This window comes from Pieris napi, chromosome 10 (genome assembly GCF_905475465.1).
Source record: "Pieris napi chromosome 10, ilPieNapi1.2, whole genome shotgun sequence".
NCBI lineage: Eukaryota > Metazoa > Arthropoda > Insecta > Lepidoptera > Pieridae > Pieris > Pieris napi.
In genome coordinates, this window is record NC_062243.1 from 1,451,258 (window position 1) to 1,467,632 (window position 16,375).

Genomic DNA, 16,375 nt, shown 5'->3' on the forward strand with positions numbered 1-16,375 from the left:
CTAACCCTGTAATTAAGTATATAAAAAAAACTTGGTATGCTGTGTGCAATGTTGGTTATTATTTAGGAGATGTTTCAGATCTTCTTCGCAGCAATAATGGCGTTAGTAAAACCATAATTCGGCAGACTTTGTATTATATTTTTAAATATATATCTGTGAATTTACTGCAGTTGCCTTTGACTAACCATGTAACGAAAACATCCTAACATATCTGATGTTTGAGAGCAAAAATAAAGTGTTGTAATATATTCGCGATCGTATAGGTAAACTATATTTATATAATGACCTTAATTGTCCAATAATGAATGACTCGGATCGAACTCAAGGTCTCGTTTTGCAATTATCACAAATATCTCTAGATAATCAGTATATATTGGTATTTAGGGCACTTGCACTGTGGAGAAATACGTCATTGTAATGATTCTATGGTTTTTGTGCGTAGTAAAATTAGTTCTCTTTTAAAGAACAGTGACATACAATAGGAATACATAATAAGGGAACACTTTTCCAGCCATCTTATAAGTTGTAGGAAATAAATACTTCATTTATGGGCCTAAGTATACGCTGCTGTAACATGATTCATAGTGAAATATTAGAACTGCTTTTAAACAGATTCAAAACACATTTAAAAAAAATATTATGCGTTAAGGTAATGGACTACTTAGAAGACAAAAACGCGTGGCAATAGTTCTTTTTCAATTTTGTTATAATTTGTGGTAAATCACAGAACAGGTTTTTTTAACTTATGTAACTTTAATGACGTTGTGGTTTATGACATTTTCCTTTTAATAATAATTGTAATGTAGAGGAAGGGTAAAACTTGCTGAGTTTCTTAACCGTTCTTCTCAACAAGGCCTCCTGGTAATTTTGCGAACGGATTCATAAACATGCGCTAAGACGCATCTGAACTGAATAAACGTATTTTGTTTTGATTGATTGATTTGAATAGGAAACTCATATAAATATTAGTCTAGTCCATATTTACTTTAATAATATTTTGAATGTAAATTTACGTCTAAATGACGTGAATACCCTTATAGTTAACGACTGATTAAAGTAAACATACGCCAGTGAAAAAAAGTTTGAAGCTTCTCTTTTATATCTAAACTAGCCGTTTCGCGCCCGCTTTGCTGGACGAATTAATATAAATTTTATGTTTCATTATTTTATTTTTTTTTCATATTTTTATTATTCTTCTTTTTAACTTCCCGCTAAGAAAATTGAAATATTTCGAAAATCGAGTTTTTAACAGATGTTGACGTTTTGCGGTTCTAGGAAGCCTCTTTTGTTTTTATTAGCGGGAAAAATTTTCATAAAAGTAAAACAGAAATAAAAAAATGAAGGAACGTTGGAATTAAAAAAATAAAAAGCCATAAACCATCTCGGAAAAATTTCGCATCGAATGGTGGTAGTTTCATGTCGATACGATCAGTGGTTTAAGCGTGAAAGAGCCTCAAACGAACACCATTTTCTTTTTATATATATAGAAGATTCATGACATATGACTCAATCGCAATACATTACGAATTTTATGATAAATTAATAGAGATAAGCCAACAATCAAGAGATATATATACCTACGCGATAGTTTATTCTGAATTAACGTAGTTTTAGATATGGTTGAAATATTCAATACAATAAAAATATTATTAAAGTATTGGAACGAAGTTCCTTATCGCGCGTTGTGAAAGGGGGCTAGACGGAAAAAATTCTTACGAAAAGTTGTCACGACACTTTTTTGCTATTTGCTATTCTAATACACCGGTTCTCGTCCGATCACCGAAGTTAAGCAACGTCGGGCGAGGTCAGTACTTGGATGGGTGACCGCCTGGGAACACCTCGTGATGTTGCCTTTTTTTTTTCGTCGTAAGATTGGTGTCGAGAAAATCTATCATACTGTTATGATACCACTTAACATATAGATTAATCGAAAGGAATTTCGTTCTATCCGGGTGTCCCTTGACACCACTGAAGTTTTTTATATTTCATTAAATAGTTAACCAATATGTCATCATTCATCATCATTGAGTCATTTGATTTGGGTTGTAATAAGCTGCTGCAAGCAACTTTATTTCATGACATGATGCGTTGCCTATAAACTTATTTAAAGCTAAGTGTTAGTCAAGTGACTTCCTCAGTTGTAGTGGCAAGTCATGAGGTTTCTCGTTAAAAGTATAAAATCATTTATTCAAATAAGTTACACAATGTACACTAATGAACGTCAAAAAATAAATACACATTACATGCTTCTAATTTTACATTTACTGCCAGTTCTCAAATCAAGGGTGTAGAACGGAAGAGAAGAACTGGCAATAAACTCTTCGCCACTCTTTTTAATCGCCAAGTTTTTTGTTTTACACAACGTTTGTAAGCTGCAGCCATTACACCATGTTCCACTTGACATCTTAAGTAATAAATAATAATAAAATAAAAACAAAGATTTGTCCTCTATCAGCAGGAGGCATGGTGAAATAGGGGCACGCACTTACATTCTCGAGGGAAACGCAAAGTGATTCGGAAATACTTCATTTAAAAGGTAATATTTAACATGGAGTCCCTAAATTCTATGACGTTAGAATATGGTGAAAAGTTGACTTATTTGAATCGCCATGCCTCCATTCACTTGAATAAAACTCAACGGTTTCACGTAATTCAATAAAAACAACGTTGGAGTCAGAAATCTTCAAATATTTTTCATTTTATTCATTATTATTAAATACGAATCGTTATAAAAAGCATGGCCAAAACCAGTGTAGTGGATATTAGTAGAACTGAAGCACTGCTTCTAGTAGCTTTTAAGATCATATCTGCGTTGGCTGTTCCCCAGGCCATAGTGTTACGAGCTGAGTTAATTGCAGAAATTGCTCTATTAAATTGAAGACTGTTGGTCTGTGTACTGCGGAGCCAGGCTTCATACTGTAAAAAACGTTATTGTATTACTAATGCATTTCTATTGAAAAGTGTAAGACTATCTAAGAACAAACAAGTTTTATATAGAATATTTCCGGTGGTATTTTCTTATATCTAATAACTCACACCACCTTATTATACATTTTTAGATATAAAAGGCATAGGTCACTCGAGCTCACATACGTTAACATTGGTGAACAGCGAGCCTTCTGGCAATTTTAGTCCATGGGCGGCGGTATCACTTAACATCAGGCGAGCCTCACAAACATAACTCTTTAGAAGGGATTTTGTCCGAGATAATATTAGTGCTGCCAAGCCGCTTTAACTTGTAAGATAAATAATTAAAATAATTGACTGTCTTAATCCCATATCATATTTATAGATTTTTATCTATATAAATAAACATTTACTTTTATATAAAACCTTACCTCTTGCAGGCCACCTTCCTCAAGGTATGACGCCAGGTTTGAAAGCGCTGTGTGGACAGGATTCGCCGGGGAATCTTCGACGTATCTTAAAAATAATGATAAATCGTTTTAATTATGATAAAATAAATTAATGAGAGATGTTGAGATATAATTAGATGAATAGACAAAAAAAAATCTCTTTTTTTAGTGCCTGTCTCTTGAAGTGTATCTTTTCTGGTGCCAGATGCAACTCTCGCAACAACGTTGCGTAGACATGACCCTCTACCAAAGATGTTTACCCTGGATTTTACCCATTATAATTAATTTATGGAGTTGGTAGCGGTCATGGCGCAACATGTGGCCCAGGTACGCAATTCAATAAGTAATTAACTTGTGAAGCTTGGACTATTAAAGAAGATATCCGCCGGCGCTTAGAAGCATTTGAGATGTGATGCTATCGTCGCATGATTCGTTTAAGCTGTATCAAACTCAAACTCAAACTCAAACTCAAAATATCTTTATTCAAGTGGGTAACCAAGTACACTTTTGAATCGTCAAGTTAAATTAATCGTAAATTTACATTTACTACCAGTTCGCAAGTCAAGGGCGTAGAGCGGGTAAGAAGAACTGGCAAGAAACTTTCCGCCACTCTTTTTAATCGCCAGGTATTGTCATACAAATTCTTTGAACTGGAGCAATTCAATCCCAAGGATTAGGATCATTTAAGTAAAGATCCAGAAGGTCTTACGAGTAGGAATGTCTAAAAAACGTATGCAGAACAACAGAAACTAAGTGTTTTAAAATGTGCATATTCCTGTTTAGTTATGAACCTCACTTGTTTCAGTAGTTTTAGAGTAATAATTATACTGAACAACTATATAGTTTTTCAGTATAATTATTTTACATATGTAATACATGTTTTTATGCACTTCTTGCCTACCTTATGTAATTTAATACTTTTTTTTTCTCTTCTCTCACAGTGGTTGCCTGGAAGAGATCGCTAGAAAGCGATAAGGCCGCCAGTTGCTCTCCTTTTTATTTAATTATGTCAATTGTACTAAATTAATGTATGCAACGAAGTGTTAATAAATAAAATAAATAAATAAATATATTTTGCAGGTTTTATGTTATAAATAATAAAAATGTGTTTATTCATTTGACAACAATTCATTATAAAGTATAAAATTTCGGAACCCTTTTAAGTAAAAAATACCAGTTCTTCCAAAACAAACTTAATTCTATAACAAACTTAATAGTAAATTCTATAAAAATATATACGTAATGAAAAATAATTATAGCAAACTTACACTTTTCTCAAGGTATCTATATTGTTTTTAACGAACTCGAGAACAGTCTTTGAGTTATCTTTGTTGCCAAGTAGTGCATAGTTATACGCATTTACTTTATCATGTGATCGAACTTCCTTCGTCAAAGTTAACTCGAGGTATCTATAAAAAAACATATAAAGGAAAGTTAAACATTACGACGGCAGCGACGGCTCATTGGTCTAGTGGTTAGTACCCCTGACTTCGAATCCATGGGTCCCGGGTTCGATCCCCGGCTGAGACAAACATCGATGTGATGAGCATTTGGTGTTGTGCTTAGGTCTTGGATGTTTAAAATATGTATTTATATGTCTATCTATCTATAATATGTATGTATATCCGTTGCTTAGAATGCATAACACAAGCTCATCAGCTTAGCTTGGGTCTTGGGGTTTGGTCAATTAGTGTGAATTGTCAAATAAAAAAAAATTACCGAAAAGGTTAAAAGTCTGAGCCTGGAAAAAATATTGCTCTGAACAAATTTTATTCTAAGGATTTCAGTACGCATGTTTTGTCGTACATTATTGTTATTATATGGGTATTGTGGATTGTGCATGCAAAATAAGGTCTTTTATTAAAAGTGCAATACCAATACAAATTAATGAGATTTTTCAAATTGCTTTAGTAGATCTTCAAAAAGCTTTTTCCTGTGCTCACTTTTGAAATATAAAAAAGACTTTATTTACAATGATTTTCTCTTCTTGTCCAACACTTCACATTTTAAATAATATATGTACCTACTGCGACATTAACAGAACTTATACAGAGTTTTTTTCAAACCTGGTCAGCAACTGTGGATCTCGAGTTGCACCCAAACCTCTGAGCATTTCCAGTTGGTCGTTGGCGTAGTTGGACGTTTGGAACCGATTTAGAAGGAAGTTAAAATCTTCAGCCCCCCCTTCTCTTATACCTACCACATACACGTTCCTCCTTATTCTAGGATCAATCCTATAATAATAAAAATTGACAGTCACCAAAATAGATATTTAATCAATAAGTTTCTAATATGTATAATGGAAACTATCGCAAAATATCGCGCATTTATTACTTAAGATAAAATAAATTCATAAGTACTAATCCTATAATCATGTTTAATCATAGTACTTGAAGCTGATTTAAAAATTGTATTAAAAAATCCACTTGCTTATCGGCTTTGGCATCGATTGCATCCGGTTTTTTAGGTAAATTGATTTATTCATCAAAGAAATGCCTGTTTCCTCATTATGTACCGTTCGACCAGTACCGGGGTATGTGCCCATGAGCTTGTTTAATAAGTGCTGAAGATTGACAAAGGACTCACCAATTTCCATTTTTAAGTGCGATAAATCTGTTTAAAGATTCTTTGACGCAACCTTCATGACCCAACAAACAAGCGAAGTGAAGTACTTCCTGTCTCGTTACACTCGTGGTAGTCGATTCATTTGCCTTTGGTTCGTAGCCCAAATAATTTATAACATGTTCCATATAGCCCAATACATGTGCCTGTATCATAGAAACTAGATAAATCAACAAGAAATTCTACATAACCTCTGCGTTGTTATGAAGTATTAGTCCAAATAAACCGCTAAAATTTTCGAACAAATGGTTCACGTCTTTCACACAAGAATTGTAAGTCGACTTTTTCGTGGCCATTATATAAAAACAATAATTATTAAAATTATTTATAGTAAAACGCTAAGTGTATATCTAATATATAAAATTCTCGTGTCACAGTTTTCGTTGCCATACTCCTCCGAAACGGCTTGACCGATTTTGATGACAACTGACAAGTTGGTCTAAAGTATGTTAACACTAACATCAAATGTAGCCTGTGTTTCAGGAAGGTGCCTAAAACGATTCCTAAGCCAGGTATAACCGCTGATAGCTGGATTCCAGACGTGATAGTTGGTTTCTTTCTCCAAAAACCGTAGGATCTTGAAACCGTAGTCATACGTCATTTTTTCTGATCTCATTAGCGCAAATACGTCGTCTACAACCTGTAATAAAAAAGATTGTGTGTACTTATGTACACGCGTTAGAAGTTATACTTCTTTGGCGTATGGAAAAAAAATAACTAAAATGCAGTAGTGATTAATAATAAATATTAAAATTAATCAATAATATTATTAGTAAATACTATCACCTACGTATATGAAATTGATTTAATAAAAACACCAAAATAATATTTATTTATTCACACTGTTTAATTGTACTGTTACGAAACACGTGTTCTAAATATAAAAATACTAGAATATACAACTTGAACATAGTTATTATCGATTTTCATGCCACCTAGAACTAACTTCATTCTGTTAATTTTGTGTAACGGTGCGCGCAGATCGTAAAATTTCACTCTCATCAATTTTTCATAACGCGCCTAAAGAAGTATAACTTCAAAAACACTTGTGTATATAAAAATAAGAGGTTCTTCCTGTAAAAAATTCTAATACATATCAAATCATTAATTGTGTAGGCTGCGCTGAACGAATGGTAATTAAAATGCCTATGTCAGCTCTTAATAAAAGTGTTCGGTTTACTTGGTCTTTGTAGAAAATAAATATCGGTTTTACAACCGTTTTCATTCATGAATTGTCATCCTGCAAAAATAGCGGCGCAGGTATGGAAGCGCAGCTTACGAATTGATACCAGAAAACGGTGAAAATTTCTCGTTTCCGAAGGCCAAGAGACATTTTGGGTTGATATAATACATGCATGAAATTCCTTCAAAATATCATATCATCTTGTAATTGGCGATGAAAAAGATTAGTGGAAAGTTCTTACTTGAGCTCTGTTTAAATGATGGATGTCATCCGGAGTTTTTAATAAAGCATCAGCTATTAAATTCCAGGTCTTCTCATCATAGTTTACTCTGTACAGACCTATAAAAATTATGAGTACCTGATAAATTAGTGTATCATTATTGTTTTCGAACCAATCTGGTCAATATATTCAAACTCCCAAGCGAAATACAGAGAAGTATCATTGAATAGATTCAAAGCTCTCACTAAACGTAAATTAATCAATAAAGCTTTTATAAATTTGGCAAATATTTAAATGATCCTAATCCTTGGGATTGATTTGCTCCAGTTCTACCAATTTGTTAACTGAAAACTTGGCAATAAAAAAAGCGGCGTAGAGTTTCTTGCCAGTTCTTGTCCGCTCTACGCCCTTGACTTGCGAACTGGTAGTAATTATTGTAAATTTAGAATCCATTTAACATCGTTTCTGTTGACGTTCATATGTGTGTGATGTGTACTTGTTTACCAACATGAATTAAGTGTTTATGAGTTAAAGAAAAATAAAAAAAGGGTTTATGAGTTATTTTATTACGAGTTTAAGTTTGAACCACATAACTCCATGTTTAGCGCTACGGATATTTCTTAATATTTGAACTTGGATTTTGTCGTTTAATTACATCGTGATTGTTCTTTATTAGGTAGTGCGAATACGAACTAATACTAAACTTATTATTAAGTGGCTTTTACAGAGCGTTTAGTAACCATAAACTTTTAGGCTATGACTGACGCCGAAATTATACCTACCATGTTGTTGATTGTTGAAGATAACCCATTCCTCTCCAACATCTTTGTTTAAAACAGCCCTGTCACCAGACATCATGTATGAAGGTTTAAGTTCGTCGAAACTTGGTTTGGACTTTGTTGAATACGTTATAGGGATGGGGTATATTTGACCAGTGGACGCAGCTGTTGCACTAATGAAGAATCTTTCCTGTAATTTTAGATTTTGCCTTAAAGCGCGTGGTGCGTATTTTTTTTTTTTTTTTTTTATATAAAATAGGGGGGCAAACGAGCTGCGGGACGACCAAAAAGGGCAGTCTACGCAGCCCATAGACACCCATTTTTAGTGGGTGCGTTGCCGGCCTTTGAGGGAGGAGTAGGCTCTCTTTTTAAACATTTGGAGGTCGTATCTCTGAGGGAAGACCCCCCCCCGGGAGCCGATTCCACAGTTCGCTAGTTCGCAAAAGAAAATGCCTTGTGAAGCGGACCGTGGAAGACCTCCAACCATCAAGATGATGCTGGTGAAATTTAGAGGTCGTTCGGCTCGTACGGTGTTGAAAAGAGGCAGGAGGGATCAACCCAAACAATTCTTCCGAACACTCTCCGTAATAAATTTTGTAAAAAACGCAAAGAGACGCAATGTCTCTGCGTAGCGATAGAGAATCAAGCCGATCAGTAAGACATTGGAGATTAAAATCAAAAATAAATAAATCTACCGTAAAATCAGTAATTTTGAAGAAGAATTTTTTGTATCTTAAATATATATTACCTGGCTTAACTCCATTTCTCCTGTAGAGTGGTTGACTGTGACATTAAGAATAGGATACCCAGCTTCATTGACCCAAATTCGATAAAATTCCGTAAAATTAAAGTGTTGGTATTGACTCAGTGTACGGTCTTCCTGTATAGCCTTCGAGAAAGCTTCGTACAAATCGTGTTGGTCGGTCGGTTCGAATGCGCTGTATGATATTTCTTATATTATGTTGAGATTAGCGTAATATAAATCGTAAATATAATATTAACATTAAGTACTAAAAACTCTGCAACCGAGTAGAGAATTGATAATAGTTTCGTGCTCAATAAGAGAAGAGAAGAAGAATTGTCATAGCATGTGGATCAGATATTTTATTACGTACGGAATATTTTGTTCAAAAACGTTATTCGTAAAATTCTAAGATTCAGAAGCAAGACTTTGACTTCCATAATTAATATTAATTTTCCATAATTAATTTCCAAATAAAAGCCTTAGTCACAGATATATGAAATACAATTGATCATTTCCTTGAATAGGCGATCAACCTATTCTGACATTGATGATTTTTGTATTAAGGTAATGCCGGTTCACTCGCGATATTTTTCTTGCTAGTATTAATGTCGTACATAATAGGAAACTCTTATAACAGACCAATCTTATTAACAGTCAGGAACGACTTCAACGTTCATAATTTCACGCTGAATAAAAAGATAACAATAATTTCCAATAAATATTACTCGTAGTATAAAACAGTATACTCACTTATCAATTAAGAAAAATTTACAGGCTTTTCTGAACGTTTCTGGAGTTATCATATCAGAAATCATTCGCAAAAATGCCGCTCCCTTCGAGTAACTGATAGTACCAAAATGACCGGTCACTTGAGCTGGAGTATTGACATCATGGTTTAAAGGCACAGTTGATGTACCGGAGTCAAACGACAAACTGGCTTGAAGGTATCTCGAATTGAAATGTTCGTGCAATTCATACTTGGGGAACATCTGAAAATCAATATTAACTTTTTGAATGACTGATAAATTTTTGGGTTTCAATATGACTTTGAGATTGGCTACCAATATAATTCAACTTAAAACTGGTCAATCGTGTTCCCTTATTATAGATCGAGCTTTTCGATTTCTCCTTTACCAATATTTGGCTGTGAGATTAACTGCCCGCAACCGTGAGCTTAGGACTAGGAGTCCGTTTAGAAATCATCTAAAACGATTCTACCAGCATACATTTTTTTTTCACTGCTACAGTTGTTAAAACTAGTAAATTTTCTCCTCTTGAAAAACTAAATCGATAATATTTCCAATAGAAATACATTACCCCATGAGCAGCTATGTAACCGAAGTAGCTGGCGAATCCTTCATTGATCCAGGTATTACTCCACCAGAAGCATGTAATGAGGTTACCCATCCATTTGTGCGCGAGCTCGTGTGACACAAGGGTTGATGCGTATTGCTCGGTGGACATAATTGTTTCTTTTGGATCTATAATCATGTAGAGTTCCCTAAAATATATGAGAATTTAGTTGGGCTGTTTTTGGTAATGGTTCTTGTATTGCTTAAAGTATTGGCTATTATGAGAAAATTATATGAACTTGAGGAAAAACAGTTAATGTAGATATTCTTTTATTTATTTATTTACACTTCGTTGCATTTATGGAAAAACAAATAACATAATACATAAAAATTATAAGACATGCAACGGGCGGCCTTTTCGCTAACATCCGATCTTTTTCAGGCAACCCTAGTAAGGAAATAAAACTAAAAAAGAAATATGATGGGTCAAGTGCAAGACAACCAAATCTTTAAAATTATAGAATCACCAACCTTAATCTAATGTAATAAAAAAAACTAAAAAGTAAAAAGCTAATCTCACGGATTCATCAATTGCGATGCAATACAAAAGAATAAGAATTACAAAAGTCACGATTGAGCAGGATAGGATAAGGTAAAGAAATGTTTATGAAGAAGAGTTTTAAAAGATGTTAGGGAGGTATCCAATCGTATAGAGTCGGGCAGCCTATTCCACAACTTAATGGTGAAGGATCCTAACCGAATTGCCTAAGAAGGATGAGCTGTGAGATGGAATTTCCAAAAACAATCTATTAGAGAAGAGTAACATATAAGAACCAGAGAATTTGAGATAATTTTTAAGATAGGAGTGAGTATTGGGATTGAAAAGAATTGAGTATAGAAGTTACATATGGTTTCCCGCAAAGTGGGATAATTTACTTCGAGATAAGCTAAGAACCTTAAATTTCTAGTTAGTATATGCTTTTTCCTCTTTGAACAACTTTGTCTGGAAGAAATCTCTTGTTAAGGCAACAAAATTTATAAACAAACTAGCAGACTGGCCAAGCGTTGCTATGGCTAAGGTTTTTGTTATATTACATAGTAGCAAACTATTCAAGGGAAACGGTAGGAGAACACCAGTCATGGGGACCACCATGTTTTTTGGTGGTTATGCCATTAAATTGTAGCTTATGTGAAACGTTGGTACTTTCAGCACAGCGCTATCTGTTAGAATTGTGACTATTAAATAATAAACAAATATTTTGCAATAAAATAATATTGCGGGTATGAGTTGAGATGTAAGCTATCCTATCTTTTAAGTTAGATCAAACAGCACACGGTGTGCAAATTTGAATGATATCGGTTCGGTAGTTTAGGAGTCCATAGCGGTCAAACAACGTGACACGTAATTTATATATATTAAGATTACCTGTAACTGACCATTCCCCAGTTTTCTGTGGCCGCGGAAGCCCAATCAGGTGATGATATATGGTCATTAGTCAGATGAGGGTGCAATGTAGAGTATGGTATTTCGAAATATTCATCGAAGAACTGGGTCATTTTGACCGTCAACTCCAGAGCATGGTCAGCAAGACCAGCCGTATTTGATCTCCCGATAATCCTAATTGGTGGTTTGAATGACGTATCTTCAGCGATCACTTGAAATGTTTCACTTACAAGAAACGTTACCAAGTAACTAGACATTCTAGGCGTAGGGTAGAAATTCGTTGTGAGGCGACCGGCATTTGCATCGCTGAAATCAAATAAAAAAACGTTAGTATTCATTTCAGCTAAGATAACAGTGACGAGCATCACGCTATACAACAAATTATGAAATGTTACTTGTTAAAAAAATAGGGGATTTAAAACAGTTACGAAAACTTAATTAAGACTGACGCTGAATTACATTATCTCTATTAATTAGGTGTAACGTCGACTCATGAAATATTATCATTATCATAGTTATTATATGCTAAAGCCATTTAGATATTTTAGGATAAATATAAAAAAACTAAAATATGGATACGGTATAATCCTAACTTACTTTTCAATAGAAGCAACTTCAGAATTAGAAAACATCTTGATATAACTGGCTGGGGCAGATAAATGGACTGTAAAGACTGATTTGAAGAAAGGTTCGTCCCAGCAAGGAAAAGCTTGCCTTGCGTTATATGGTTGGAAATGCGTTGTTGTGTAAATTCTAAAATCATAAAAATATGCAATATATTAAGAAAAAAATCGTGAAGACCTCGGGTATTTAGGTATTTGCAAATACTAATGTAGAACTTAGGAAATTGAAACATAATGTCAATATAAAATAGTTTTTTTTATCCAATAAGGAGAAGGGTACATCCTCTTAGCCCGTAAAGTAACGTATGTTTCTATGAGTCATTTATGTTAGGTATTTAAGCTTTATTTTTATTACAAAATATTCTTGATCTATTATTTTAACAATTATGGAACTATATTTTAACTTAATTATGCTTTACGGATAAAGATACCACGGTCAAAGTAATCAAATAGTAATAACAGTTCGAATAACAATATACAATTCCTTGGTAAAATCATATTTATTATATTTTATAGAAGTATGGAATAGCGCTTCAACAAGTAAACTTACGCAACTTCAGGTTGTACGAAATAAATAAATGAAAATCCTCTTTTTTATCCTATTTTTACTTTCACTACAGATACCGGCAAACATCTTGAACAAATGTTCTTGCCTGCGCAGAAGCGATTTTAAGGTATCATCGGCGGGAGAGTGACCACTGACCAATCTATCGCGTGATTGGTAAATCAGTTGACATTTGTTTTTCGTGCTGCGTCCACGTACCTTTGCCTCTTAAGTACACTGTGTGACATATAGTGGGACATATATGTCACACAGTGTACTTTTCTTACGATTCATTTCTTATATTTCACTTTTTTATGTTTATAATATTATTATTATTTTCTCATGTAAGTGACATGTTTTGTTTTGTTTTTAATGTAAATAAATTTATTTAAACCTAATATGAGTTGCTTATCATTTTTTCAAAGTAAATTATAACATCACCTTTCTACTCCATTATTATCTTTATACCATCCTCTCCAAATGCCTCTTTTCATTGGTCCCTCATTCATAGTACTCGAATAATCTATGTTTAAAGTATAATTTGTGTTCATAGCTAGAGCTTGCTGTAGATTTATCTTCAGAAAATGGTACTGAGGTTCCAGGAGATAGGACGGTGAACCAAGATCTAAGGTAGCTCCATCTTCTGTCTCGACAGTGACATTATTTATTTTATCTACATTGGCGTGTAGAACTATTTGAAATACGTCACTTTGTTGAGCCTGTAAAGAGTTTAAAAAAAATATTATAAAGAATGTGAGCTAACAAACAGACACAAAAATTTTCCATTTTCCAGCTTCAAGTATAACATTTTTTTATAATTCGTGCTTGCCTTTAGAAATTCAACCGTCTCCTCCATGTTTAAGCACTCGCCCGGTACCACACAACCCTTGCAAAGGCCGAGAACAAATTTAAATTAAATTAAAACTTGCCCTCGAACCGGGAATCGAACCCGGTACCCCTCACCTAGCTGCCACTCAATAAGACCGCTAGGCTATGAGGCCCCAATTTTTTTTAATGTTGGTGTCACTGATGTGTAAACTCAAATTTCTAAATTTGAAATTGATTCCAGCATTTCATGATTCTTTATAGTTATAAGTATAACACTGTTCCTTAATAGATAGTAAAACCTTTTTCTAGACTTTACTGTGCGTTCAATCTCAAAACGCTCCGAAAGAGCTGAACAGCCCCAGTGGCTAAGGTCTAGTAGTCGTACATACGCAGTCAGAATAACTTTGTTAGCGCGATTCAGAATATGACTTCATGTTAGTGATTTACACCCTCAAATTGTAGACTACACGCTTATTTTCCAGTTTGGACTGATCCTTGCATCTCGTAACTGTTATGGTAGGTTCACACGCCCGCGTTCAACTCTACATTCAACGTGCACATTCACATTCACGAGCGTGTAAACGGTACGCCCTAGCCCGTGAACGTGCCTGTGAACGTGAATGCCGCGAATCAGGCAAGTGTCGGTTTTTTGGCAAAGTTCAAAGGAGGAATGTGCGCCCGGTGACTGTTTACACGCGCGCAGGCAGTCAGTCTCTCCCGCGCTTTCGCGACGAGTGTATCTTCATTCAACGTTGCTAAGAAAGTCGCATAATAATAATAATAGTGTTCATAATTTTGTTTCTTTTTCCAATAAAAATAAGTTAAACCAAAGGATATGGCAGCAACGACACCGAGTTCCTCGCTGCTCGCCATTCTGGCACTGACTGACACGACAGCTTGAATGTTCGCCGGCCCGGGACGGGCTGCATGCCGCGCAGCCCGCCAGACAGCCCACCGGGCTGCACGGCGCGCTTGTGAACGTAGTATTACGTTTATGCAATGCTTGTGTATATAATGGCTAGAAAAAGTTCTCTTAATTTATTATCCGATCTGCAGACAATAATTCCCTCGCGAAAGCATTTTTCTACTACCTATTTTAGATATATTGTAAAATACTTACTTGTATTATTATATTTTCTCTTCCGTTATATGAAAACGGATTATCAGTCTTCTCAGCAAAATAAAAATCTATAAAAATATCATATGATATGGGTTTCACGGTTGTCGGTAGTCTGTAGATTTCATCAGGAGATCTCACTAATATTTCATCTTCAATTGTCATGGAATCGTCTATATCAGCCAATGTTAATTTTTCTGATCTGGTTAGAGCTAATAGGGCCAGTATGAGCCCCGTTTTGAGAAACATTTCTGAAATAGATTTTTTTATTAAACTCTGAAAAATGCACGACATATAGTAAAACGAACTGTTATTGTAAAAGGTTACAGTATCTCGAGTCCATCCGGAATCCGGCCTTGCTTTGTATTACCGAGACTCTGATATCTTCCCTGAATACGGGAATATCTTCTGGCTAATACAGCCAGGGAACAGATCCTCTCCTACCAGGCGAACAAATCGGAAGATTCCTTTGTGCCTCGGGCTAGCGTGTACGTCAGGGAGGATCTCTGTTCTCGTCACCTCGGGACTTGGCCTGACACAAATGGTCTAAATACCCTCAACACTGGCCAGCCAGGTATTTCTCGGGCAGTTATCAATCAGTACCGGAACCGACTTGTGTCTGTCTTGTGTAAGAAACACGTTCTATGTGGAGTCTCAGACTGGAATCGACTTAATCTAACAAAATTAAATCCCAAGACAGCAACAGTTTGTGTGTTTTTTGCTAACGCTACTTAAAGTTTTAGCTAGTATCGGAATAATGGGCGTTGACATATCGAATTAAGTTCAGTTTCACGGGCATTTGGAAGAAAAGGCTAAATTAGCCTGCAAGAACCTTGGTGTACTCAATAAAACGAGACGGTACTTTACTCCGGGCCACCGCTTGCAGCTCTATAAAAAGCAAAATAGGCCTCACGTGGAGTAGGAGTGATTCAAATAGTTTACCTCCAGTCACTTTCATAGCGGCTTATGACGTTGCGTAATGACCGTTATTACCGTGGAGAGTGTATGAAGAAGTTTTTCGGATTAATAATCAGCTAAGTTTCATCGGACCTCGAGGTAAATACAAAATTCTTCCAGTATCACCACGACTAACGTTCCACTACTGAACACTTTTAAGGCAAAGACTGCCACGCTCCAATACTATGTGGAACCAGCTACCCACCGAAATCCTTCTGAAGCAATTTTAAATAGGCCACCAACGCAATTTCGTTTCCTTGAAATTTAACAACATAATTTGTTGATATTATTATGTTTTTATAATAATACAACTAGTTAATACATAAAAAAAGGAGTTCTAAGTTTACCACATAATATATTGTGAAACTTAAAAATATAATCTTATACAATATGAAAACTTTAAATAACATACCGAAAATGTCCTCAATTTGTGTGAGTTGATGATAAAATGAGCGGTTTTATGATCTACGATAAACATCTTAAAATTTATAATACATTTTAAATAATCAGATATAAATTATTTTATTGATAGAATTACTTCAGATAATAATCGCTCTATAAAATGGCTAACTAATCTTTTAAGTATCTCTGATGTCACCTACCGTTGTGTTAGCTAATTAGATTTATACTTTAGGTTACCATGTACTTGATACTATGTACAATAA

The 16,375-nt window shown here is 34.7% G+C and overlaps 1 protein-coding gene across 1 annotated transcript; it reads right to left on the reverse strand.

Moving 5' to 3' along the window:
- Positions 1–2,672: 2,672 nt before the first annotated feature.
- LOC125053392 (membrane alanyl aminopeptidase-like) lies at positions 2,673–16,198 on the reverse strand. Its single transcript, XM_047654742.1, has 16 exons — positions 16,123–16,198; positions 14,757–15,004; positions 13,250–13,527; positions 12,239–12,394; positions 11,624–11,947; positions 10,223–10,406; positions 9,656–9,894; positions 8,909–9,098; positions 8,164–8,350; positions 7,403–7,500; positions 6,439–6,618; positions 5,943–6,124; positions 5,423–5,590; positions 4,625–4,765; positions 3,339–3,423; positions 2,673–2,916 (listed from the first exon to the last, which is right to left on the reverse strand). Exons 2-16 carry the CDS (start codon positions 15,000–15,002, stop codon positions 2,713–2,715), a joined length of 2,862 nt encoding a protein of 953 aa, XP_047510698.1. The 5' UTR covers positions 15,003–15,004; positions 16,123–16,198; the 3' UTR covers positions 2,673–2,712.
- Positions 16,199–16,375: the final 177 nt, after the last annotated feature.